Below are 26,942 nucleotides of genomic sequence, written 5' to 3' on the forward strand. Positions count from 1 at the left end.
CTTCTTCATCACATCATTGAGCTGCAGTTACTGTAGGCCAGGGGTTTACATGAGGATTCTGGGTTTTTTTAAAAAAGATGTCTGGTCAGAGATCAGAAGCACAAATGACACTGTATTCAAAGGAAAGTTATAATAAAAAGCAAAATTCCTTTTGCTAAACCCCAAAGGCTTTGTTTCAGTGCCATGTTTTGTTCAGAAAGGACATTGGTTCAGTAATGTGACAGAGAATGCTACAGTTCTGAGAACAAGAATTGAACCAAGGCCAAATTGATGCTGCTGCAGGGTAATGACCGTGTTGCCCTCGTGCTGATCTACTCCTCCCCAGTATGGACTTGCTTCATGTAATGAGGACCTTGGGGATACAGCTTCCAGAGCTGGAAACCTTGCTGAAGTTGTGGAGTTGACCTGTGTTTCCACAGTGCCTCTCCACTAGAGAAACTTAGAACTTCCCTAATTGCTTTCTGCTTTCAAGAGCACCTCGCAGCATCAAGGGAAATTTGAGAGCTGAGTTTTCATCTTCCTCAAGGTTAAGTGCAATTCAGCTTCTTTAAGAGGAAAGCTGGATTTGGAGAGCCTTTTTACTACCAGCAGAAAAGAAAGTGGCTTTCTGTGAAGCAGAGTGGGGATATGTAAACCATGTAAACATCTACTGCAGCTACCACCACTGAGTAACTTTCAAAATACACCGTACACTTGCAGTTCAAGTGCTCGTGCAAGCATTTGGAATGCAGACTTTTGCCTGTCTCACTGAGTACGGTTTCTCACAAGTGCACTGTCCAAAAGGCAGCCTGAGGAAAGGAAAAAGGAAAGCAATATGGAATAATGAAAAACCCTACTGGGAGGCCATTACAGCTTTACTGCCAGAGTACAAGCAGCCATTAAAGTTGCCATATAGGTATAACATTCTTACAGAACAAGGGTAAAGCTTTAGATTTCAGATGAAGGACAAGCTGGAACATCACTGAAGTACAAAACAATCCCGAAGCCTGTGGGGTGTGCAGCAGCAGTCCTGGCACTGAGACGGCTCACAGAAAAAAGGCAAGGCATAGAAGCAACTTTAAAAATGGTATTTCACACTCAACAGACATTAATTCACAATCAGTTAAATACAAAGCTCTACTTGTGTATTTAACAAAAATACTTCAAAGTTGACATTTCATATAACTGGCATTAATACAGACATCTACAAGCTGGGGAAGGGTCCAGGTAAGCAGCAGAAATGATGGGTTTGTACTTCAAGGGACAGTATTTCAGTTTGCAGGGTGGCTGATGACACACACATTGATGAACATCCATGGTTAAAAGTCAAGTTCTCCAAGTTCAGGATCTTTCTTTCCCCATACAACCTTTGTGATGCTCAGTGTCTCCTCCCTTGCCCATTCCAGCTAACAGTAACAAAAGCTGGATGAATCTCCCTCTGGATGCACCAGCATTCACCTTGGACACAAACACCCAACGGCCGTGCTTATCCTGGATGGCAGAGCTGGACTGGACTCCAGAACCAGCCCTTCCACCTTTCAGGGATACTCAGATCGTGCAATTCCTCAGTCAGAACAAGTCCTGAGCCAGCCAGGGACCACTGACAGGTAAATGGGCCAAGCTCAGATTTACTTGCAACCACTGACTAATGCTTTGCTCCATTCTTTTGCAGAGGTCAGAGGATGATTTGTATTTGGTTTTTAGCAGTGTAGGTATCCTCCTTTAGTCTGGTGTCCAGAATGCTGCATTCAGAGGTGTTCCTGTAACTCACAGGGAGATCTTGATGGTCACCCATCAGCTTTAAAACCAGGGGGATATTGTAAAGACCCATGAACAGGACAATTCAACTGCCCTTTTTCCTCTCCAACCAGCAGTGGATTTTAGAAAGTGTTGCTGACTTTTGTTGTAACAGCTAAATAATGTCATCCCTAATTATACCAGAGCAAAGAAAGGCAAGAAGATTAGGACATTCAAAACCAGCTTTTTATCCTAATCAATATGGTAAAGCTAAAAATGCTGAACAGCTGAGTGGAGACAGACAAACAACATGAAGCAAAGTAACATCCCTTCTCTTAACACATGATGTAACATCTTGGGGTGAGGTGACAGAAAAGAGGAATGGATGATACATCCAGGCTGTTTAAAATAATTGACACTATTTTTGGGAGCTGGGTCTTTAGTTAGCAGAGTATTCAGGCACTAGTTAGATATGCAAGAAGTTTATCAAACCATAAAGTATCGTATTAAATATCCACGCAAATATATGAAAGATCTGACTGGGTTCTACTTCTGTCCCTTTTTCAGGTTAAAAGGTGAATGCAAGTGTGTCATAAGCCAATGTCCTGCAGCTTATGACACACCAAATCAAAAATATAGAAAATAAATGATAATCCTATCTACTTACATAAAAAGGTAATTTTTGAGTAAGTTTCCAGACTTGCACAAAATACGCAGAAAACTGCATACAATCAGTTTCCATAAGAACAGCAGTTTCATGTAAAAGGCGGGTCAGCCTGCTAGCCAGACCTACTTTATACAAAGCTCTGGAAAATTGCCACTTCAGCACTGAGGGCCTGTCCTGCTGTCACTGGAATGGCAAAACGCCTACTGCCACCAGGACAAAGCCCTGGAGAAGGCCTCTCTATCCCCCACCCACCTTTGCAAGCCACTCTGTGACAAGATACAGAAAAGAATAGCTCCATTAGGGAGTAACAGTGACTGAAAGGATTGTAACATGTATCCAAAACCCAGGAATGGGCTGTTAAATCATAGTTCAGTGTTCTCATCTGCAGTTGTCCTCTTCCTCACCTGACCCGCATCCTCCGCTCCCTCATTCAAAGCACTTGCAGTACCTCAAGCTCCTTCCCAGCCCACCTCGTCCTTCTCCCAATATCTTCCATCACCCTGCCCACTCCAGAGGACTCTGAAATGCAGATGAGAGGAACTATAATAGCACAGCAGTGTAAACAGTTAGTAGGCCTGCCACATCTTTATTGCTGCAAATTTGGCAAAGGGGCACTCTCCATCCTCAGGGGGAGCTTGAGGCAGAAGGAGAACAGTTAAAAAGTGATGAACAGCAAACTTAGGAAAAGCAGTCAACCTATATCAGGGCTCTTGAAAAAACCTGTAGCTGGAAGTAACTGAAAGAAAACCTTGCACTTGCACGGTGGGCTTGTCCCTGCCCCTGAAGCAGTGCTGTGCAGTGGGTGATGGTCTCGTGTGACCTACTGGCATGAACAGAGTCGTCTTCCCACCCCTCGGAGCCTAAGGCTACTACACAGCTACCAGGACTTGTGGTTCAGTTCACAGAGGTCTCGCAACTGGGGTCATTCCTTGTGCAGTGTTTGATGGAGGTGAAGGTAAAGTGGTTTCTTGGTCAAGAGTTGCAATTTCTTCCTTTTAAAGTCAGTGGGTTTTTTGTACCTGTAACCACAAGAAAGTGCATTAAGACAAGTGCTAATGGCTGTGCAGGAACATGAGAGCAAACTAGAAAGCTCATCCTGTACAGATCTTGTTACCCTCATCTTGTAAATACATCTGACAAGGCTTGCTGGAAGCAACAGTAAGGAGTAGGTTTACAGGAAGAAACGGTATTTTCTCTGGATGATTATTTTTACAGAAGAAAAATTTCAATATGTAAATGAACATTATATTTTTGTAAGGAGATTCCCAACATAATACTCTGGATGGCAGGAGAGACCCAATATCAGTTACTTAGGACTTCAGAAGGACTCCAGCTAGCACAGACTATGCACTCTTCCAAGAATTGCAAGATTCACCTTCTCCTTGAATAAAAACTAAACCCCAGTCCTCGAATCCCTCCCTCATACCTTCAGCCACTCAGCAAGGAGAGAATGCACCATGACCATTCAACACTCCTTTGAAATGTTCACAAAGTTAAATGCAAATTGATATCTCATGCCTCAAATCAGATTTCCTTTACAGCAGTTCTGTACCAAAAGACTGAGTTGATTATTTTTTTAAATAGAGCAGATCTGACACTCAGGCTAAGCTCCAAATTAAAATCTCCCCTACGGACTTAATTAAATTCATACAAAATTCAATTACAAACACTAGCAATTTTATTTGGAAGCTGGTCTAGTTTCTGAGAAGTCACTAACCATCTTACTTGCCTAAGAGCATTTTAACTTCCCCTCTTTATTAAAAATAAAATATTCCTTATGGAAGTCAATCTAATGATCTGAGAAACCTTCCTTAATACAACAAGCCACACATTGTAACTGAAGGCTGGTTCATTTCCTCTGTCATTGTCATCCTTAATTGTGAGTCACTTACAGTTCTATAACAATTGCCCCAGGTTTAATTTCATCCATCTCCATGAAAGCAAAGCACTTGGTGCTAGTAAACCTTTTCTTAGGCTTGTAGTGTTTGAATTCAAAGAAAATAGCTGCACCTAGAGAGAAAAATTGTTGAATAGAAAAGTTAGCAATTATGGCTAAGAGTTATCTGAAAACTTATCTGCCATTAACGTGTTCTACTTAAATTGAAGGGAATTATCTCCCACTTCTGTTATTTTCTCAAAAGCTACACTGTGTTTTTACAATGCTCATCACACTCTCAACAGTTTAAACTCTTCACTCCATTGCTCACACCCAGGTACCAATGACTAAGCAGGTGATAAAGCAGCTCAATACCTGTGCAGCAGAGCAGACTGCTCTGTTTTTATCTCTTCATTTCTCCCTTGCCTGCGAGCCATCCCAATGACCAATTTGAAAGGGACAGGATGCACAGGTCTATTTTTATCCTTGTCTGGATCTTGAGCCCTGCAGCACCAGCTCAGGAGCAGCCCAGTGTCTGTGCTCCCAAAGCTCCTGGGCCCTGTTGCAGGTCTCTGGTACCACACACCTTTTGTTAGTCTTTCAATGTGTTTCTGAATCTCGATGTCCACATTAAAATGGACATATGTGTCCTCCTTCCTCAAAGCCACAGGAGTATCTTGCACAGGAGTCAGATCTATCCCATTCAAATCTGCAGGAAAGAAACACATGAGAGTGGCAGAAGCTTCTCAGACTTCAGGGTTCAGCTTTAAGAGATTCGTAATTCTCTCCTAATCCTGCCACAAAAACTTAATCCGCACCAGGATGTGTCCACAAAACCTAAAAAAGGGGCAGTCATACCCCTTCACAATCAGTTAATTTTATTTTTGAGTACAACATGAAAGCAGCTGAAGTTCTAGCAATATTTCAGATAAAAACTTGGAACTATGCCTCTCTTTATTTTTTAGAGTGCATTTCTTTCTGCTGTCAGCAAAAGATTCCATTCCCTGTGCACACAGGACTCCAGCAGAACTCCAGCCCCAGTGGGATACACACCAAAGGCTGCCCTCCACACAGGGTCTGCAGGGCACAGCTGGCACAGCTCACACATCCTGTGTGAGCCCTGCTTTGTCCCTACACACAACAAGCATTATTCCTCTTGGGTTTTCCACAGAGGCATTGTAGGGCCCTGGGTTGGGCTCCAGCTCTCAGCACCAGCCCCTGGTTTTGCTGCTCTGGCACAGCCACTGTTGTTTCTCACGAGGCCTCTGATGTGTTCAGGGGTACACGTGTCCTCATTCTCCATCCCTTTCCCTCTGGCAGAGGAAGTTGCTAACAATGAGGCCAATATTACAGGTATGGAGTGCACATGCTGTGCTTGGAGCACAGGCTGAGGCCCTGGAGCACCAGTGATTCCCTTCATCCAGGACACGGGCTGGAATTTCCAATGCTGCATCAGGAACAAACCTCTCTCCAAACCCATAGAACAGCTTGGTTTAAAACCAAGGAAATCAGCTACCAAGTGTCCTCAGACTCCTAACAGTGACAAAATGAAGCTCCTCAGAGCTACTTTTCCTGACCAAAAATCTTGGGAAATAAAAGTATCAAAAGACACCATTAGCAGACTCAGACATCCTCTGCCCACACACTCACTTTTTGATCCTATTTTCTACCTCATTACTTGGCAGCCACCATTTATAGGTAAATGAATTTGGAAACAGGGAGCATCATGTTAACAGAGACTAGTTGGGAAAGCAAGCAACAATACAGAGTCTCCCTTAGCTCCAGAAGGGAAATGAGAGCTACAGCAGCAGTTTTGGCAATGTACAATGAGACAAACACTTCAGTGGCAAGGAACAATGTTTGCTTTACAAACCCTGGTAAGTATTCAAGGGATATTTGATGCTGTGAACCTTCCTCCTGCCAGAGGATATGTCTGGTGAAAGAAGCAGTGATCACACATTTAACAAGTGTTCTATCCCTACATTTAGTATCCAATAGCACATCTCAAGAGGACACATACAAGGTCATTATCACAACTGAAAATAACAAGAGGATACTGGCTGAGCTACAGATTTTTACATGATTAAAAAAAATCATCTGCCTACAAAGATTGTAAAGAGAAGCTGAAGTAAAGCAGAACAAGGCAAGGGTAAGCAGCTTTGACTACAGGGGCTTCCTGCTAAGAAATGCAAAATGGGGGTCAGAGATACTGCCACTGGAAAGAGTGTGAATACCAAAAATCTCAGCCTCAAAAGACACCAGCTGTTACCATCTGAAACAGAGAAATCCTAATGTTACCTATCCTGGACTGACGTTCCTCCAGATTTATGGAGGCTCTCAGCCCACCAGGCTTTGGCTGAAGCATTTCACTAGCCAGGCCAACACATTTTTTATTTTATTTCACTTGCAAGCTTTGCTTCCCAGCTTCATACCCATCCCTCTACACCTCAAGCCCTGGTAAGACTATATTTGTATTACTACAAAATTAGTTTAATGGGAGGGCAAGAATGGGGTCAGTGGGCCATGGTTCCCTGCCTCCAGAAAGCCCAGAGACCAGTATGTGTGGGGAGTACACACAGATTTGTACTTAGGAGTCAGCTGTAGAAGCAGTGATGGAGAAGCAGGGCAAAGTCACTCAGCTCTCAGCACAGACAAGCCACTCCAGAGTGCACAGAGAGAAGTGTATCCTGCAGATTCACCTGTATTGACTAGCTGTCAAATACAGAATTTTTCCACCCTTGATTAAAGCAGAAGCCCCAAATCCTCAATTGAAGTGCCAACGAATTGTTTTTCCTGTCAGGCTGAAAAATCAATAGAGCTCTCAGAAGAAGCACTCCCTCCAAAGCAGCACTGAGGAGGCAGAACAGAAATCATTACCCTTTACACTGACTGTGATGTAAGGATCAATGCACTGCCCAGCATCTTTCAGACCAATTTTCTCTATGTTGATGGTGAGTAACGTCATCCCGGGTTCAGATGGCAATCTGGGCAATAAGGTACCTGGAAAGAGTAAAGGATGTTATTAACCCTTGGTGCCATCTCACAGCAGAGGCCTCGCTTGTCCCACCTCCTCTCATGGAAGATGCTGTTCACAGGGGGTTTAAACTCCAAAGATTCCTATCCCAGTAGTACACACCACTGCGGGAATGTCTGTGCACAGACACACAACGTCCTTTGACAGATTGCAAAGCCCCCCAGAAAAAAACCCAGGACTGCCTCAAGTCAAATCAACTGATAAAAAACTAATGCCGTAAGAACAGAGGGGAGCATTGTTTAAAGTGTTATTTCTTGCTGTCACACAGAATAACCCATTCATGGAACTCACTTGATGCCATTTTTGAGGATTAAATTTGGGAGGCTGGATTCAATCTGCAGTTGCAGGTGGTTTAGACACTTGAGTCCCACCCCACCGAACATGACTTGGATTCATATTGAACATTTAGACTGGGAGAATAAGGAGGAAAATGGCATTGTTGCAAATCTCACAGCACATAAGGGAACCAGAAGATTGATTCTTATGTAAGTTCTACTGGTCTCCACTTAAAGGGGGGGGAAAAAAAGTAAGTGTTTGCATCCCCCAAGTTCCCTTCTGCCTAAAGGAAGAAGTTCTCAGGTCTGCATTAAGAATATTTAGCATCAAAAATTAGTGGTCAGTATAAATAAATCCTCACAGTGCTGAGGAAGACAATGCAGCTGGCAAGAAATCCAGACTGTTCAAACTCATGATATTCTGTCATTAAACATGGAATAGGTTACTTTATGCTGAATTTAGCAAAAGCTGGCACACTTCAAGCCCTCTCCCCTACCGGATGAACAAGCACCAGGAGAGAAAATACTCAGGCTCATGAGCAAGTTCGAGGTAAAGGCTTGGTCTTCTAATGAAAAAAATAAGTTATCCTAAAGCTTGAGATCTAAACAATTTCCTTTGACAAATCCAGTATGGGTTTTTTCTTGACACAATTTTTTCCTCTCATTGCTTGAGGAGCTGTGGAACCACAAAGACTTTGTCTTATGAGATTGGCTTAGCAAGAGGGACCTTGCATTCTGCTCTGAGAACTACAGGCACTGCTTCAGCAAGATTTCGTGAGTGCTCCTGCATGCAATCCCCTTCTCAGGATCACACACAAGACTTGAATTCCCATCTCTGATGCTGTGTGTTTCTGTATTTCGTGTCCTGAAGAGACTCAGGGCCACCACAGCACTGTGTCTGCAGACATCTCCCAACACAGCACAGCAGAGCTCAGCCCAATGTTCTGAGCAATGGGACAGGCTTCTGACTGCAGTGGGAGAAATGTCTGAGAGCAAGTTTAGTAGAGAGCCCTGATTTCTGCAAAGCAGCTCATGCTCTAGTTCATCTTTCTGTTTCTCTCCTGAAGAGATCTTCAAATACAGAGTTCTTATTTCAATCTAAGTGAAGGCAGAAGCAGAAGCCTGTCTCCTCCTTAGCACAAACCTTTGCTCCACCGTCTCTCAATTGTCTTCTAAAAGCAGCATGGCCCTCAAGAGCCAGGAGCAACTGCAGCCTTCAGCTTTCCTGTCCATCACTCCATGGGACTAAGTGATGTGGTACTCGATAGAAAAATCACTTGAAAGGTGCCTCAGCCTGGTGTTTATTATAAAAACAGTGGCTTAAGAGAAATGATTCTCTTCTTGAAGAGTGCTTTCCCAGAATGTGTGAAATTGCAGAGTTGCAATAGGCAGAAGGGTCAGACTCACTTCCAGGAGACAAGAGAACAGTAGAACAGAGAGTATCCAAGGAACACTGTTTCCTTCCTGCCCTAACAGGAGGAAGAGCCAAGCCAGCAGTGGACTAGAGCAGCTGACTGGGACCCATCTCACATGGGCCACAGCACCAGGCAGGCTGTGCTGGAGCCTCTGCAGCCACAGTAGGTGACAGTGCCCTCTCCGTGGTGGAGCTTTCCTGGCCTGGGCACCACCCCCTGTCTCCCACCTCAGCCTGGGCCCCTGGGCAGGCTCACACTGAGGCCTTTCAGGAGAAAGCTGCAGCCATGCCAGACACAACCACAGGGCATCTCTGCCCTGGGGCACGGGAGCATCTGCAAATGAAGGAAGTGTCCTCCTCCAAGCGGGTTTCAGGGACAGACAGTGAGCCAGCACAGCAGCCCATTGCCACCAAGACACAGGCATTTAGGCTCTCCTCTCCAAATCCCAGTTCAGAGAAAAGGGAAAAAAGTGCCAAGTCTCCTGCTGGGCTCACAAAGTGAAATGGCTCACACAAGAGCACAGCACTGGAATCAAGTAATACGTAACCAGGAGAAAGGCAGGAAAACTTTGCTGTTAGAGGCAGCCAGCCATTGGTCAGTTCAGCTCCACACAGCACAGAAGTCTAACTACACAAATACCCTTTGTGCAAGGTTTCCCATAAAACATTTATTCCAGTAAATAAAATCCAGCTACACCTACCCTTGGCTACTCCACAACCCAGAACCTCTTCATTAGTACAGCAGCTCCTCTAGAGGGCTCTTTAAATCAACAAACATGACATTCCCTTTTCTCCGTACTGAAGGCAAATGAAGACCAACAGAGAGGTGCCCAGTACTGTGATTGTTACCAAAATGGTGTTGTGGATTGGCACTAAGAGGTGTATGAGGACGACCACAGCTACATGAACACGAGCACAGAAATTACTGTACATACTAAAAGGTTCTCGTACCTTTGTTGGCTCCTGGGTTAGATGAATGGGGCAATGTGATAACGATGAAGCCATGCATGGAGAAGACAAGACCATGGTCAGTTAGACAGTACAGTCACACACTATGGACTAAAGGCACATCAAAGCAAGGAGGGCAACATCTCTGTCAATTCAATAGGGGCAGTTCACTCATGAGGCTCACCCCAGGGCTGCAAACTGCTTTTGTCTGAGACTTCCTGCTGTACTTGGGACAGACAGAAGGCAACTCCATAAATGGATTTATCATGGCGAATAACAAGGATCGAGACAGCAAATGTCAGCAATCAATATGACAATATATTATAGCCCTTTTGGGAGCATGAACAGGTGTAGGCTGTGCATGTCCACATCAGGTCAGCCTGCAGGGGCCATACTCAGCACTGGGCTTGGGATCACATCTGATTATCATCTGTTTTCTTCAGGCATCAGTAATGCAACACCCCAGCTCTTTTGACCATTGTTCCAGTACTGGTTTCCTCACTTGTTATCTCATTCCTGAAATACAAAGTTTGTCAGCCGGCTCTGAAGCTAGAAACTTGTTTTTTCTGAAAAAAAATTACACCAGGAACCTAAAGAACCTCTGTTGCAACATTTAAATTGTCAAAACCTAAAGCTACAGGAGGACCTTTTCTAGAATCTGTTGGTATATCCAGTTCTACAAGTGCTTTCACATGGACAAGGACTTAAGCTATGAAAATCAAAACCCCCTCTGTCTCCTCTCACAGCCTGGCTTTACTCTAAGCCACTATCTCACCAAACAATGCAAAAATAAGCAGCAACAACCTCTCACATCTTTAGGAGGATATGCTGCTCCTTGCTGGAGAAACATTGCCACAATTTACATTTGAACACATTTGAAATGCTTCACAAAAAGTGCATGGGATGAAAATACCGAGTTAGGAGTAAAGGCTAATTATTTGAGGTAGATGGTACCACCCTCACAGGTTCTCCATACAACTGTTTCACAGTAAGATATTGCTGGCTGAAAAAAAGTTCACTGGCCATCCTTTGTTGCAGCAGCCCTCTTATTAGAGGGTAAAAATGAGCCAAGGCAAAGACTTCTTGTTCAACACAGCATAAAAAAGGGTCCTAGTTTATTCCTCTTCATGGCTCAATCATCTTAACACCAACCATTCACTGACTCTGGCTGCAGCTCCTGCTGTAGGCTTCCCTTGCAGCCTCTGACTGCTGGTTATTTCCTGCTGAACTCTCACTGCAGGTCTCAGTTTGCAGACTCTGACTGCAGCTTTTACCCAGCTAGGCTGTGACTGCAGGTTCCAACAACAGGCTCTAACTGCACACCCAGACTGACCTCACAGCAGTGATTCTTTCTCCCCAGGATCCTTCTTCGTGATTCTCTCCTTCATGCTCCTCAAGGTTCCTCTTCCATGCTGATCCTCCCCTCACCAGCTCACCCCCTCTTTTATCTCACTCATCCTTATTGGCTATAACTGTTACTCATCAGGGGTGAGGCTGTATTGGTTAATTAACACAGCTCTTACTTATCAGGGTGAGGTCACCTGTATTCCCTTCTCCTACAACCCTTGTGGTTCTCCAGTACAGCATTTGGGTTTGTTTACGTGACCCTGAAGCTTCCCACCCAAACTTTTCAAATCACAAGTGGAAAAAGAAGCTTTTTAGAGGCAGAACTCAGAGATGCTGCAGAGGCTGGCATGGCAAGGCTACTGCCCCTACCTGGGACTCTAGCAGGAAAGGAGTCTGGAGACCCTGCTCCAGCTCCTCCTTCCTCATCATCCTCCTCAAACTCCAAGTGTTCCTCTTCTCCAGGTGCTAAAATCTTCCTGTAAAACACAAGAAAGAATAAATGAGACCAACATTCACTCATCACCTGGCTGTCAACTTACAAACCAGCATCTGAGCATGGACAACACTCTTTAATGTCATTTCATACTTCTTAACTTCTACCTACAGACTTTGACAGAGATTGCAGGAGCTCAGACCAATAAAATGCACAGAGCCTAACGCTAGGAGATGACACTGGAAATTCCAGAGAGATGTAGGGGTGTATCAAGTACTGATTTTACCAAACGCATGCTCTTGATTTTTAGTGGTACCTAAAGAAATAGAATTCAAAAGATCTTTTATTAACTTTAAAATAACAACAATCTATTAACAAAAGATCTTTATTATCTTTTATTAACTGCTTTACACAAAGCAGTCTGGCAAGTAGATGGTTCTAGAATGTATTTCAGGTGCACACGAGGTCTAGACCGTACTCCCTTTTAGGTTCATATCTGTACATGAAGTGATGTACAAGAAGTTCTCTCTTACCTGAGTGGGACAGGCTGAACATCAAAAGGGAACTCCTTATTGTAAGTAAGGATATTCTTTAAGACTGTAGAGAAGGGAAAAAAAAATCCATACTCATAAACCAGCATTAATTTTACTGCTTTGCACAACTATGCCCATTCTGACAGCATCTTCACACATTAATGATAATAATAATAAAATTTTTTAAATAATCAGATCATACAAAAAACACCCCTCATCTCTCATATTTTAAACACCAGCACAGCTATGATCAAAGCTGTATCACTGTAACATTCAGACAGGTGAACTGCAACTGCAGTACAAGATCACAACTACCACACCCACACAGACAAGGAAGATAAATGTGGCAATAACCAAAATCTTCATGAGAAAAAGCTACAGCCCCTGGGGTGAGGGTAGCAATCTTTGGTGGCTGTTGAGAGCAGGGTGGTGGCATCAGCTCCAAACAGACTGAAATCTCCACAGCTGGCACACTTCAGCACATGTGGGTGCACATTCAGGCAGCCACCATGGGAGACCAAGTGTGCTGCTAACACAAAGCTTTGGTAAGATTTTCTGCTTCTTCAGTCGTGTATTTTGGGGGTTTTGTTTGGTGGTGGTGGTGGCTTTGTTTGTGTTTTCTTTTTGTCTGCCCTTGTATGTCTGGGCAGATTGGTGAGATCCAGGAGAGATAAAGTACAATATCTGGCACCAAGCCCCACAGACATTGCCTATACTTTCAGCATTCCATGCAGAATGGCTTTGCAGTTTATATTGGAAATTCACTCACATTTTAGTAATCCCAACTTTAGCTGCCATTTCCAAACACAACTACCAGTGAAAGGGAAACTTCCAAAAACATGTGAAAGTAATCAGCACTTCATGATAGCTGAAGGGCCTAAAACTTTACAAGAGGACACCTGCAGGGAGAGGCCCTGTCCTTGCAGACAATGGATATCCCAGACTGGTAGGGGGAACAGAGAGAGAAAAACCTCGACTCCCCTCACAGAGCTTCACTTTGCAATAAGCACTCTCAGAGCAGAGGAATTCTCCCCTTAGGATTACTGAATGAGAAAAAAACTCTTTTCAAACAATGTTCAGATTACACAAATACCAAGAGGTACTTAAATACCAGTTATGCTTCAGGAGCCATTGCCAGGCCCCTCTGCCTGAGCACACCACAACTCAGCCAGTGCAGGAGAGCTTCTCTGTCTGCCTGCACATTCCCATCACCCAGCCTGGGCTCCTGCATTAGCTTACCAGACACCATCTGAATGCTCTAAGAGTAAATTATCCCTCTGGGAAACTGTAAAGAAACCAAAAACTCTTTCCAGTCTTTACTCATACTGATTTTTTTTTCTGATTTCTGCGGTACAACATGAGAGGTTAATCGGTGCCTGATCCCAGCCAGACACAATACATAAATACAGGGAAAGGTTTAAAGTGCCTTCAGTCAAAGCTGTGATGAGAGACAAAACTTATGCTATGTCTCCCTCTCCAAAGACTTCTGCTCTGAGGGACCAGTAATGCAGATCTCAACATGAATCTTAAGAATCACAGCCACTTCCCACCAGATAAACAGCTGATCAACAACAGACAGTCACCTTCCAGTGCTGCTGAGGTTCAGGAAAAGAAGGGGATTTTTATTACTCTCAGAATTCCCCAGCTCTCAGAGATACATCACATCAAAAACAGAAAGTGAAACTGCCCCAGCAGGAAAACCTCAGTGAAGTGAGATCTCTTACAGATCATAGGCACATTAAACAGAAGAGACAGGGTCACAGCAGTTCTCCTCCCGCTTTCCAAAGGTGGGGAAGTGCTGGACTCCTCTCTTCTATAACCACGTCCTCTTAAGAGCAGCCCCTGAAGAAACCCTCTCGTAATTCACTTCAGACATCACTAGAGGGCCCAAAGAGCTCTACTGACACGAGCCCACGCAAGAGGCAAACAGTTCTACAGCACCTAAAATCCTGCTGCTACTGCCCGAGGCTGAGCATCCCGGTCCTGCCGGGAACAAATGTGCTGCTGAATGTTCAGCTCACAGGTAGAACCTCTTGCCTTTTGCTGCACAAAGCTGTGGCTCAAGTTTTTAAAAAGCTTTCAATTCTTGTCTCACTACCAATGGCAAATCATTTTGCAAAGTTGTAACACAGCAATTTAAGTGCTCCTTTAAAAATCAACAGGGTAAGCAGCAGATCCACCACACTCAGCCTGGTGAAATACTTATTCAAAGCCACTAAGAAAAAGCTAAGCAATAAAACTTTGAGGAAAAGGAAAATCCTCTTTGCATCTACCACAAGTGTGAGCTTCAGTTGATTCAAATAAAAATACCAGATCACAGGAAAAAGAAAATAGGTTAATAGGAACAGGAATCTCCCTTGTAATACTGTATAAGACATCCAAGCTTTAAAAGGTTGGTTTGGGCTTTTTTGGATCTCTGTTTCATTTTCAAAACCACAATTCACCTCTGGGAGAAAGAGCCTTTCCCTTCTGTAATGTTGCTGTCTGGGAACGTGATTCTCAGAAAATTCTCCACAAGTGCAACTAATGGGTAATCCCAGCTTCATGGCCTCCATCTATGCTGCATTTCCAACAGAAATCTTTTAAATATACTGTTCTGTTCTGCAGGCTCTTGTGCAGAAGTTGCCTTTCCTTTTGTGATGTTGGACAGTGTCACTTTGATTTGCACAGAATCACAGAATCTCCTGAGCTGGAAGGGCCCTCAAGGATCATCAGAGTCCAGCTCCTGGCCCTGCACAGGACACCCCCAGGATCACACCAGGAGCCTGACAGCATTGTCCCAACACTTCCTGAGCTCTGTCAGGTGGGTGCTGTGACCACTTCCCTGGGGCTCCTCTTGCAGTGCCCAACCACCCTCTGCATGTAGCACCTTCCCTGATCTCCAACCTAAACCTCCCTGACAACTTCAGGCCATTCCCTCAGGTCCTGTCACTGTCACCACAGAGCAGAGAGCAGTGCCTGCCCTTGCTCTGCCCCTCACGAGGAAGCTGTGACTGCAGTGAGGTCTCCCTCAGTCTCCTCCAGCCCGAGCAGATGAAGTGACCTCAGTCACTCCTCCCAAGGCTTCCCCTCGAGGCCCTTCACCATTCTCATTGCCTGATTTTATCAGCAGTTGGCTCTTTCCTGAAAGATTTCAAAAGAAATTATCAACATAGGCCAGAAGATCAGGACACATTAACTTGGTAAAGACCACTGTCCACTTAGATTTTCTGTGACAGTGATTTTTTTCTGATACCTGTACTGATTTTTTTTTTTTTGAATAGACAACATAAAATAATTCAGACACCACACTTCCCAGTATAACCCAATATCCACTTGTCTTATAATTATCACCCAGGCACAAGGGATGCCCCAGCCCATCCATTTATACTGTGCATTCTAACACTGGTATAAGCTTCCACAAAGAAATGGATTTGTGAGATCCAGTGTGTTAACAATGACTTCACACAGCGCAGCCTCAAAAGAACTATTTGTATGTATGGAACCTCCTGTAGCATTATTCCAGCACAAACTATTCAGTGACAAATCCTATAAACAAACACAAGTAGCCAACTGCTTCACTTTCCAAGCTGCATGAAATGCAAGCTCAAGTAGAAAAAGTTAGAACTAGACAACACAAGATTAAAGGGAAAAAAAAAAAGTAAATCTAAGCGCCCTGGTTGTTATAACAACACCAAAACCATTCTGACAGCTTCAAGCACAAAAGTAATTAAAACAAGCCAAATTGTGTGAATAGCTGTTTTGTATGAATAGCTGTTTTTGTTCCACCCTAATGGAATGGCTTGACCTAACAAAGGAATCACTTATTTGCATTGCCAGCCCAGATTTTTTTAGCTTTTTCTGGTGGGATGCAAAAGAAAATTGACAACATGCGAATTAAAACACTTCATGGTGCATTTTATGAAATGGCTGGTATTGGCCTGATTAAGATTTACTTTATTCAGGATACACTTAAAAACCACAAAACAAAGGCACGATTCAGAGAGAAAGAGGCCAGAACCATCCAAGTAAGACAGCAGCATTAGGAACATCAATGTTCAATTGTTGTTCAGAAGCACCCGTTCTCCTCCAAGGAAAATAACTCAGTGTATTTGAAAACTGATGGCCACACACTCTTCCTCAGTTTTAATATAGTTGCTTGTTGTATGAGGTGTGGGCTGAATGCACTTCACACTGCTGAGCAGTTTTTTTAACAGCTAAAAATCAGTTCTCTGATGGAGGGCAAGATAAGCAACAGGACTGTTGCACCATAATTGAAATGTTGGACAGGATTCCCGTCTCTCTTCCATCATTCAGTCACTCACAGGGCATTTGCACAATGTAGTCTAAAATCCACAGTCATTCAATGATTACAACATTTTAAATACTTTGTAAACAAAAAGCAGCAGTATCTATACAGGAAAAGTCCCAAGTCAGAGGATTCAGAGGCCAGACATGCAACATGTAGAGTGAGGAAGACTGAACATTCCAACACTAAAAGTTAAACCCTTTCCTGAATTATGGTCTTCACCCATAAGACCCAGCAGTTTTGTTACACACCTGCACTTAGCACTTTCAGGGAACAGTTTAAAAGCATTTGGACTCTGTGTTTTGGTAGAGCTATTAGGAAGCTTAGCTCCATGCTCCACTTCTTAACAAGCTCCCCTGTAGGATCCTCTGCAGAGAAGTTCAGCCTACTCTTGAAGGAGAAACACTTGCCTGCCCATCATATTTATCCCCAACATGCCATTTAATGTTACAATTGTGTCATAAGCAAAATAAAACCAATTTCAGTCAGCATGAAAGAAGCTCTTCCACGTTTCCTGTTCCCTGAGAATTGCATTTCTCATCCCTGAGAAACATTAACATTCAGGATAATATTGCTTAAATGTGGAAGCTCTGATCATAAGGATGCTTTGAGAACAAAGCAGCCAGTGTTACAGGAAGGAAAATGAAGCAGATAAATAGATACTTCCTATATGAAAAAGTTATTTCTGGACTGACATACCAAGACCTGACCCAGGATCAGTTGGGAAAAAACAACATCACACAAAACCCTTCAAAGACTGACTCACATCCTCACTTTGACTCTCAACTTCGTTGGTCTGGTGGCATTACAGTGGGAGGTGATAGGTGATTGGCTACCATGAGCACAAGTTAAATATTTTCAGAAGAAAAAATAAATGTCATGCTGCAAGAAGGAAGACCACAAAGTGTTGAAATACAGTTCAAATAAGAAATGTACAGGTAAATTATAAAATGTACTACTGATAGCTTAAAATATTATTTTGCGCAAATTAGCAGCACCCAAATTGCTCATTTGAAAATGAAGATGAATATATTATCTGAAACATTTTGGTGACTGTATTTTTAAATTACTCATGTTACATTCCTTAATACATATCAAGTTTTGTCTGTGTGGAAACAGACACTTGGAATAAGGCCCTAAACCCAGCATCACTGTTGAACTGCAGTGTGGTTAGTCAGTATTCCTGCTGCTGTCATGTTTTCCCCTGTCATGATAAATGGCACTCAAAATACAAAGACATCACTTACTTGGTTCCAACTTCTTCAGATCCTCGAGCTTGAACTCATCCTGCGACTGGGTGGACTAGGACAGGACAAAGACACAAACAAAGGGTCAGATCTTCAGATGCACCTTCCTCTCACACAGAGCTACCTTATCTCAGAATAAGTGTGCAAGGCACTTCCTTTGTTCAAGCACACCAAGTTACTACAAAGCTCCATCTCCCCAAGAAAAGGCAGGTTCACAGGTGAGGCAGAGGCTACATTACTTCTCACTTATTAAGAACAAATTTATGCAATATTCCAAGCTCTAATGCAAGATCAATATTTTTAAAACAACCAGTTGTAAATTCTTTCTTACTGGACACAGGAACATTCACATTTCAAGACATGCCCAACATTGTGACACTGGCAGAAATTACAGTACACAGGATGAGCTTGACAAAACTCAGCCAAGAACTCACTGAAAATAGAAGAGGAATTCCCATCTTTCATTTCTCCAGCTCTGATGATGGTTTCCTCCTCTGTCTGTAGCACATACATGTACAGTTCTCAGTAAGCCTATCTGACTTACTAACTCAACAGAGAAGTTCTTAAGTTTTTATTCTGAGGTAGCTCATCGCCAATTTGGTAAGATTAGTTTATTCTGAGATAAGTGGCAGAGCTGGCATAAAAAGAAGTGGAAATAAGAAGATTGACACTGGACATTCTCTTCTGAGTGGATGGTCAGGTCTTACCTATTATGTCATTGCACTCTTGGCATGCCTTAAAACTGCCCATTGTTTTCAACATTTAAGGTCCAGTGAGGTTTTTTCTTGATTTTGTCCAAGAGTGAATAGGGACTTTCTGCAAGACTGTTTAAGGACACTAAAGCAGCTACACCCTTAGTGTTAGGAGAGTGGGAAAAGATGAACACACTCACTAACTGCTTTAACCTCTGCTAAGAAGCCATAACCTCCCCAAAGTGAAGTGGGTGAGAAGTTCGTGTACCCTCTCAAAAGGTTATAAAATCCTTGACTTACTGCTGGGGAATCAACAGCAAGGAAGGCTGTTCTTGCATAACATCATCTCTCCAGCTTGGCAGGTTATGACACGGCTGCAGCTTCTGCTGCTGCTCCCAGATGTGACCTGACCCGCACAGCTGTTCCACAGTGGAACATGCAGGCCCTTGTCAGTCACAGCGACTCCGAGCAAACACAACACTCTTCAAACACCCCAGGTTAGACCAAAATAGAATGATAATTAGAGGTAACCAAGTAATTCCTCAAACTCTACACAGCCTTGGACTGGTCAGCCCCCAGCTCAGGAGTCCAGCGTGCTGTATCTGAGCTTTTCAGACAATTGAAGGCAGCGCCTTGGCCAGCAACATTAAGTACTTGGTAGTGCTGCTGGGAGTAACTTGATGCAAAATTTGCCTGTCATCACTCTTTCTTGGCAAAGAGGTAATCCCGTAACCCAAGCTTTGATTCATCCCTTCCCCATCCATGGCCTTTTGGAAATTTCTCTCACTTGCTTTTTGTTTTGGGGATAAGCATGTGCTGAGAAAAAATGATATCCACTCCCATGACATCTACTTTCAGTCCAGAAAAAAGCCCAAAAAGTAGTCTACAAATTATGGTTTTCCCACATTTTCCTAGAGCACTGCCAGTTTTCATGACTGCTAAAAAGTAATTTTTATTCTACACACACATTTTCTTTGTGGTCTATTATGATTTGTGAAGCAGCTGAATAAGTCTAAGGGTCATTCTGGTGATATTTTTAAGCTTGCAGGTTAGGAAGAGAAACAAAACAGTTCTGAAGGTTGAAAATGAGGCAAAGAACCAAAGACACAAAACGTGGAGCTAAATTCCTGTAGTAGCACTAATAGCTGCTCATATAAGCACTTGCAGTCTTTTTTAAGGCAGACACCTGGGCCATTACAATGACAATCTGGAAATTCCAAGTGTTCCCTCCATTTTCAGATGTTAGCGTATTTCTGAAGGCAATAGATGAGTTTTAAAAAGCTCTACAGTTACCTGCTGCTAAAGTATGAAGTCAGGAAAAAGAGCTATACCTGTAAAGCTGCACTCCTCAGTTCCAAACATGTTGCAATTTTAGCTATGGTTTTCTGAAAGGGAAAAAAAAATTAGTGCTGAAACTGTATTTGTCCAGATTGACACTTTAAAAGAATGCAAACACAAACAGTTGCTTTCTTTTGCAAAGATTTCAGGTCTATTGTTCAGTACCAGCCCATTCAGCATCAGAAGTGTTTTTTATAGACAAGCAGGATTTGCTGAAAGCACAATAGATGAAAGACATCTGCCACTTAACTCCCCTCCCACAGCCCAACAACACAGATGGGGGTCATTCACTCTGCAGAAACTGGAATAATGCCTAGCACATCATAAACTGTTTATAAACTCACTCTGCTCTCAGGTGATAGGGCACTGAAAAAAAAAATAAATCCAGGCCAAGCAGTGTATTACCCCCTGAGAACCTGAGTGGTTTGTGCTGATTTGCCCTTTCAGAGCCAGGCCTACAGCTCCTCTACCAGGCTCCAACCTCAGCAGACCAAGTCCACCCACATTAGACATTACAGCAGCCCAGTATCTCAGCCCTAAAACAACACAGCCCACTCCTGTGGGTTTTGGTGGGAGAGGAAATCTAAAGGTGGATTGTTTTTCTAACTCCCTATTTTTGTGATTTTAAGAGATTTAAACTCTGAGTGAATCATGGAATGTATGCCTGAATTTGAACTTGTCAGCAATCTAAAATATCTGTGAGCAGAACTGTGAAGGAATTTCTCATTTTCATTTAAAAATGTAGAGGAGAGGGAAGGGCTTCAGAATAGCCCATTGCAAGCAGCCTTGCTTTGAAGACAGTTTTAAGCTTTTATATCTCACAAAGTAAGATGCTCCAGCAAGTCACATTTGTTTGTGCTACAGCCAGCTGAAAGGAGGAGTTAAGACTTCCCTTAGTGACATCAAAAGGACACAACTGCCCAATGTATTTTTTCTGACCATCACAGGTTTGCTCATTGACTAAAACCTTTCTGTGAAGAAAAACTCAGATAATCTGCAGAAATAAGGGCCAGATATAAACTCAAAGTACTCTGTGGAACATTTATAGGGCAAGAAAACCAGCAACAATGAAGCTGCAAAGAAAAGTGGTTTACTTTCAAATTAAATTTCCCCCCTGAAGGAAGACTAAAGTTGAAATACGCACCTGTAACTCATTCCCTCCTTTTATATCAGGCAGTATAAAAACAGCTCCTCCACAAGCTGGATGCAAGGGGAGGAAAAGATTTCCTAGAACACAACTCTAGCATCAAAGAACTTCAAGAGAATGGGCACCTAGCAAACTATGCAGTGTCAGTCAAATCCAGAGGGTTATATTTTTTGGACTCCAAGAGGTTGGTAACAGCAGATAAAAACTAGACATGCTTTCAAAGGTACCTCCCCCCATCACCTCCTCTGGCTCTCCTGCAAAAGGGTGTCACAAATCCTTCTTAATCATCACCTAGGCCCCCACCAATTTCAACAGGCTGGGATAAAAACTAAGTGACTGCAGTTCAGTTCACCTTAGGCCACACCAAAAGTTGAAAGAGTTCAGGAGCTGAATCATAAGTAGATCACACATCAATACCTCAAAGGCAGAGCCAACAGCTGGAGTGTGCAAAAGCCTCAGATATCTGATTTTCAGCTGCCACCACAGGCTCATCAAAGATTTTGAAGTCATTTCTCCCCAGCTGGCATCTTCCCTTGACATTGTTAGAACATGGCACTAGGCCAGACTCTTCCTAATTTCTATTATTGTCCATCGTATGGAGGCTTTTCAAAAACTTTAGTTCTTCTGAGCACCTTCCCAGAAAGCAACGAGTGATGCCTACTAACACAGGACACATTGTTCAGTCAACAAACTCCCTTCTCCCCAAAATAAATTCTGCTATACAACAGAGACCCATGACTGGATCTCCAGCACAGCTTGAAAAAACACAGGTATTTGGAAATAGAAAAGAGCACACAGAGTCCTGAGTTCACTTTGAGGCCCACGCTGCACCCGTGGGTGTTGTGGATTTATTTACACGTACTGCCAGGCTGGGTGGGAGGACACCAAGGAGTACTGCAGACGCAGATTCTCAGTCCCTAGAATGAGAACACACTACATCCATCTAATCAGCTGCAGTATAACAAAAGGAATTCCTTTTTATTATTTGTGAACAGCTGGAAAAATATATTTGCAAAGGTAGATTTTTAAAGAGGAAGGTGTGAAATAATGGGTAAAAGAAAGGAATGCACAGGTTCCCTAGGGAAGGGAGGGGAATCTCTGAGGTTTGACTACAGCTCCAGCATTTGCAAAAGTCCAGCTGTTCCAATGGTTTGGGTGTTGACTGCTGAGCAAAGAGCATGCCCAGGAGATCAGAACTCCTCCACTTGCACAACAGAAAGAGAGCTGTGAGTTTGCAGGGTACCAGCACACAGTCTCCATGCCCCACCACAGAACCTGAACGTGTGAACAGATTTTCACCTGGCTCTGCCCCTCCTGGTCTCTCTTTAAGCCCACACCGTAAATGAGGTCTCAGAAGCACTGCTCAGCCCCTCTCTCCTTTGCCAGTTCACCAGTAAATTCAACAACTCCACTATTCCCTATCCTGCAGATTCCTAACTGTGTGTTCTGAAAACTGCCCAAACCAGAACCTCCTCACAGAACAAAGAGCAATGCAAAATGTGTATCCTCTGCTCCTGGGGGCTGAAGGGGCAATAATGGCTCTAGAAACAGATTAACTGAAGAGAGTTTGGGAGTCTTAAAATAGTAAAGAATAGGTTTTATATGGAATCTATTGAAATATGGCAAGCTCCCAGCAGGCATTATTCATAACTATTTTTTTAAGGGACCACACCCAACCCAAAAGTTAAAAATGCAGCTAAACACTGCTATCATTTTCAGCTGCAACTATCCCATGCAAAGGCTCCTTTCTGCAGCAGGGAAAACATTCTGCACCTCATTAGAAAGACTGAAGCCATAATTAACTTTGCTATTTAAAATAGTTTAGATTCAGTTCTATGTAAACTCGTGATTAGAATGGGGGAAAGTCAGTTGCTCTCGTAGTCAAGGTTTCTTCCGAGCAGTCGTGTGAGTAATGACTGTGCTCACAAACACAGAGCCAGAGCAGAGCTTGGCTTTAACCAGAGTTTAGGCTGTTAGAAGACCAGTAGTCTAATGAATCATGCTAAGACTGTTCAACAGAGCTCGTATTACAGCAAGTTATCATTGCTTCAAAAGCAGGAGTTTCTAACACCGATGAGAACCGAGCCTAGCACAAAAACAGTTACACGAGAAGCAACAACTGTGGTTGGAAGAGGGCTTTAAAGGTCACATTTATTGCACAGAGAACTGGGTGAGAGTAACTCTAGCTGGAGGCAAGCTGACAGGCAGGGCCAAACCTAACTGGAACAATTCCTATCACAAAACACAGTGGCTGGTCATGAATGAAGATGGGATTTTTAGAGAATGGAGGTAAAACAATGAACAGTGGTATTCAAAATGTTAAGACTGAGGTAAATTCAATTGTATCTCTTAGTATTCCACACATGCTGCCTCTAGGAGATAAAACTGTTGCACTGCCTCTTCATAGCTGTTGAAGGGAGACTAAACACAATGATTTGCTGTTTACAGGATCTGCAGAGAAATTCTTCAATAAAGTTCACAATCGCTAATGAAGATTCCAGCACTGCCAATTACCCAAGTCAAGACAGTGCCTTCCCTAAGGACTAAAACGCCAGAATTATGTCCAGCAATAGTTATAAGATGACAACTCACCAGAATGTGAAAATACAAGAGTGAACAACAAAATCTAGAGTCTGCTCTGTCAAGGCAAGTAGAAGACAGTGTTTCAAAACCGATTCTTTAGAAGAAAAATGGGAGATAGAACTATTTAAAAGCCTGAATTCTTACCATAAAGAATACATGTATTAGAAGATAAATGATAGCTGGCTCACAGGAAAGAAACTGGTGGTATCTGTCCAGTGCTCTTAGATTAACAGATTGTATGATTACATTAGCAAGTAACACACCGTCAATCTTTGTGTGGCCATATCTGCACTGTAACACCACCTGTGATGTAAGAAATAAACCCAAATGTGCTAAAAGTTCATACAGACAGATAGGGATGAGGATTTGAACCTGGTCTCATCCTTTCCCTGCAGCTGCAAAGAAAGTAGCATCCCCTTGGTACAGAGGAATCACTGCTGAAATCCACCTTCCCCACAGGTGAGGTCAAGTAAGAAATGACAGCCTCACAACAATTCTCAGCAGTATGTATGGCTCTTTGGAAAACAGCTGACTGAACATCTACACAAAACTGCAATGAGGGCAGGTCAAGCAAGTGGAAATCAAAATTAGCTTCATAGCCTTTCAATCTATGAAATTCTGCACGTAGCCTTGGCCAGTGACATCAGATAAGCAAACCCTGAAGGTTACAGACTCTTCCACAGTTTAAAAAAAAAAAGGAAAAAAATAGGGGGCTCTTATGCAACATACAGAGTCTCAGAAAGTCAAGATATTAGGGAAAGAGAGTTTTGGTAACCAGGAGGAAAGAGCATGCTGGTGGGTGCACTGGCAGAACAGTTGAGCCAAAGTTCCTGATTTATAGCTGATTTTTGGAAGGGCAGTGGAAAAGAAGATACATTTCTTGATTGCTGGGTTTGCAATCAAACTGCTTGCAAACCCAGCATACGCCAAACCCTCCAGCCACATGCCATGTGCATGATATTAGTGATGATAATAATTAGTCATAATCACTAGATGATATACTGGCTGAGCTCCTGCAGAAATAGGGAAGACCAGCACAGCAAGGAGCTTTACATCAGAGATTGTGCTGTGCAGAGTTTAAAGTGCTTTTTTCAAAGCAATAGCAAGACTCTAGTCACATATTTTTTTTTGTGACTAGCATTCCTCACAGCAGAGGAGATAAAGTGTTCTTTCAACAAAATGTTGGGGAGTTGGTTTGTGCATGTGGCTAATAAAACAGGCACTGCTATTTGATAACCAGACTCAAAGATTCAGTGTATCAGCCACTTAATGATCTGCAAAAAACAGGATGTGATAAAAATGCTATCCTCTTTTATAAATTATATCAGCTTTAGAAATGGGTATCACTCTGCTAGGATGTAAACCCACCACCCATCACTTTTCTCTTTTCAGAAGACTGTTGCCTTAAGACATGACAGGACTTGTGCATGAAACATCTGAGGTCAGTTATCTCCACTTCCTGAGCCCCCTAGGCTCCCCTCATGGCTGACCTCATTCACTTCCACAATCTGGTCCAAGGTCCTTTTCATAAGACTCAGGGAACATCTGGAGGCAAAGCCCTGTGTGGTTCTGGTTCCCATACTCACAGGAGATGATGTCTCCAGAAGCGAGATTAACAGCTTCGCCTTCATGAAGTAACTACATTTTCAAGAGTCTCCACCGAGGGGAAACACGCAGTAAAGATGACTCTAGCTGAGAATGATGGAGAAAGCTACCAGCAAGGGAGGGAGAGCAGAAGCATTCAAGGAATAAACAGCTGTCCAACATTAACAAGGCTCTCATGGCTTACAGTTCAGGAAAGGTGGACCAAATCCTTCTCCAAAATTATGGCTCTGTTTAAGACAATCATGAGCTTTATCATCTCTGCAGAAGGTAAGCAGAACATGGAAGAGCAGGTCTTTGTTCTTCATATTGTTACACGTTGAGGAAACAGCTACAAACTTCTCACAGAGTCTATGCAAAGATGTGTTTCTTTGAGCTTCTTTACACACATCAAGTTCATCTTGAATTTCTCTAGCCAGCACCTGTTTTCAGGACTTACATTCCCAAGCTCCCATTACTGTATCATCCTATTAGCATTGGTGAGATTCTGAGCTAGCAAATGTCAATTTTCAGGTAACAGCATTGCTCAAACAAGTGATCTTATGACATGGAAATCTGGAAATATACATCTCTTGCTTTTTATTCCTAAGAAAAATATGCCTTCCTAGAAGACAAGGAAATTTAGTAGGGCCTCATAGCTCAAAAGATTTTATTTTGCAGTAAATGCTTGAGTGCATGAGTCCACTTAAATCCCATCACAGAACTGCAGTAGGATGTTGCTAAGACAAGAAACAGCCTTTTGAACTGAGGGAAGAGAGGGAGGAGTAAAGTAATTTCAATATTTTGAAAGAATATAAACAAATAACATTCTAAGAGGCTGCTCGGGAGTATTCTGCCAGGACCCTTCCCCATCAGGTGTTACATGTTAAGCTTTCATCCCCCTCACACACCCTCAGTGTTTGCAGTTCAAGATGTTTTGTATTCAGAACTCACGACATAAATTGTGCTAATGTTGAATAAGCAAGTTATTAAACATTACTCCAAAAAAAAAGAAACAGCCAGGTTATGAAGGACTCTGGCCAGCATGCCTGACATTCAAGAGCACAGCAGAGCATCCCTCACATTTAATGACAGCAATCGTTTTAGCCACGCTGGGCTCTGTTCTGTTTGCGTATATTGAGGGAGGAAAAAAAGGTCTCACAAGGCTCTGGCCTGCAAGATAAAAAAACATAACACACATCAACCTCTATGAGTCAAGCTCCTTGCATGAGCAAACAGCAGTACTCACCTTTTGATCTTCTGTGAATTCCGAGTTGTTGTGCTGAGACTGTGCCTCTTTCTGGAGGTGCCTTGCTAATCTGGACGGGGAAAAGAAAATTGTAGAGTGGCAACACAACACAAACACACACACCCCAGCTCCAGAAAATGTGTCAGCCAAAAGGCTCACAGACTGCTGCTCCGAAGATGTTTGGGTTGGTTTTGCTGTTGTGTTTTTGGTTTGTTTTTGTCTTTTGAAACGAAGTGGTAGTTCATATTTAAGAAAAAACCCACAAGGTGGACAAAGCATGCTACCACACCAGGCAGGAGAGACTAAAGCATCACAAAGGGAGAAGAGGTAAGAGGGTCCTTGTAGCCAACAGCCCCTTTTACAAGCACGGACTCTCCTCCTCTCACAATCCGTTTCTTTTATAACCCCAAACCCCAGCCCCTGTGCAGACCCACTGAGGTGGAGCCCCACACGCCTGAGGCAGGTGAGGTGCCGGGGCTGGCTGGGGGCAGCGGGGCCGTGGCACACGCTCGCTCTCCCGGCACTGGGAGCAGGCACAGGGCGGCTTGGCCCGGGCTGCGGGGTGGGTCCGCTC

At 43.2% G+C, this 26,942-nt stretch overlaps 1 protein-coding gene across 3 annotated transcripts in view; it reads right to left on the bottom strand.

Annotated features, from left to right (window-relative positions):
* Window positions 1-820: 820 nt before the first annotated feature.
* The window catches only part of AIDA (axin interactor, dorsalization associated), a 29,422-nt gene continuing 3,300 nt past the window's right edge, over window positions 821-26,942 (bottom strand). The window contains exons 2-11 of one of the 3 annotated variants that reach the window (XM_063391088.1): window positions 26,369-26,438; window positions 19,802-19,855; window positions 17,779-17,833; window positions 12,244-12,307; window positions 11,647-11,753; window positions 9,934-9,945; window positions 7,137-7,259; window positions 4,846-4,968; window positions 4,276-4,393; window positions 821-3,402 (exon numbers count right to left, since the gene is read on the bottom strand). In XM_063391088.1, coding sequence (XP_063247158.1) covers window positions 3,306-3,402; window positions 4,276-4,393; window positions 4,846-4,968; window positions 7,137-7,259; window positions 9,934-9,945; window positions 11,647-11,753; window positions 12,244-12,307; window positions 17,779-17,833; window positions 19,802-19,855; window positions 26,369-26,438 — 823 coding nt within the window. In that variant the 3' untranslated portion in view covers window positions 821-3,305. The remainder of the gene's footprint in view (window positions 3,403-4,275; window positions 4,394-4,845; window positions 4,969-7,136; window positions 7,260-9,933; window positions 9,946-11,646; window positions 11,754-12,243; window positions 12,308-17,778; window positions 17,834-19,801; window positions 19,856-26,368; window positions 26,439-26,942) is intronic. The other 2 variants (XM_063391089.1, XM_063391090.1) reach the window with 2 other exon arrangements.

The sequence above is a fragment of the Prinia subflava genome, chromosome 2 (genome assembly GCF_021018805.1).
Source record: "Prinia subflava isolate CZ2003 ecotype Zambia chromosome 2, Cam_Psub_1.2, whole genome shotgun sequence".
Taxonomy (NCBI): Eukaryota; Metazoa; Chordata; class Aves; order Passeriformes; family Cisticolidae; genus Prinia; species Prinia subflava.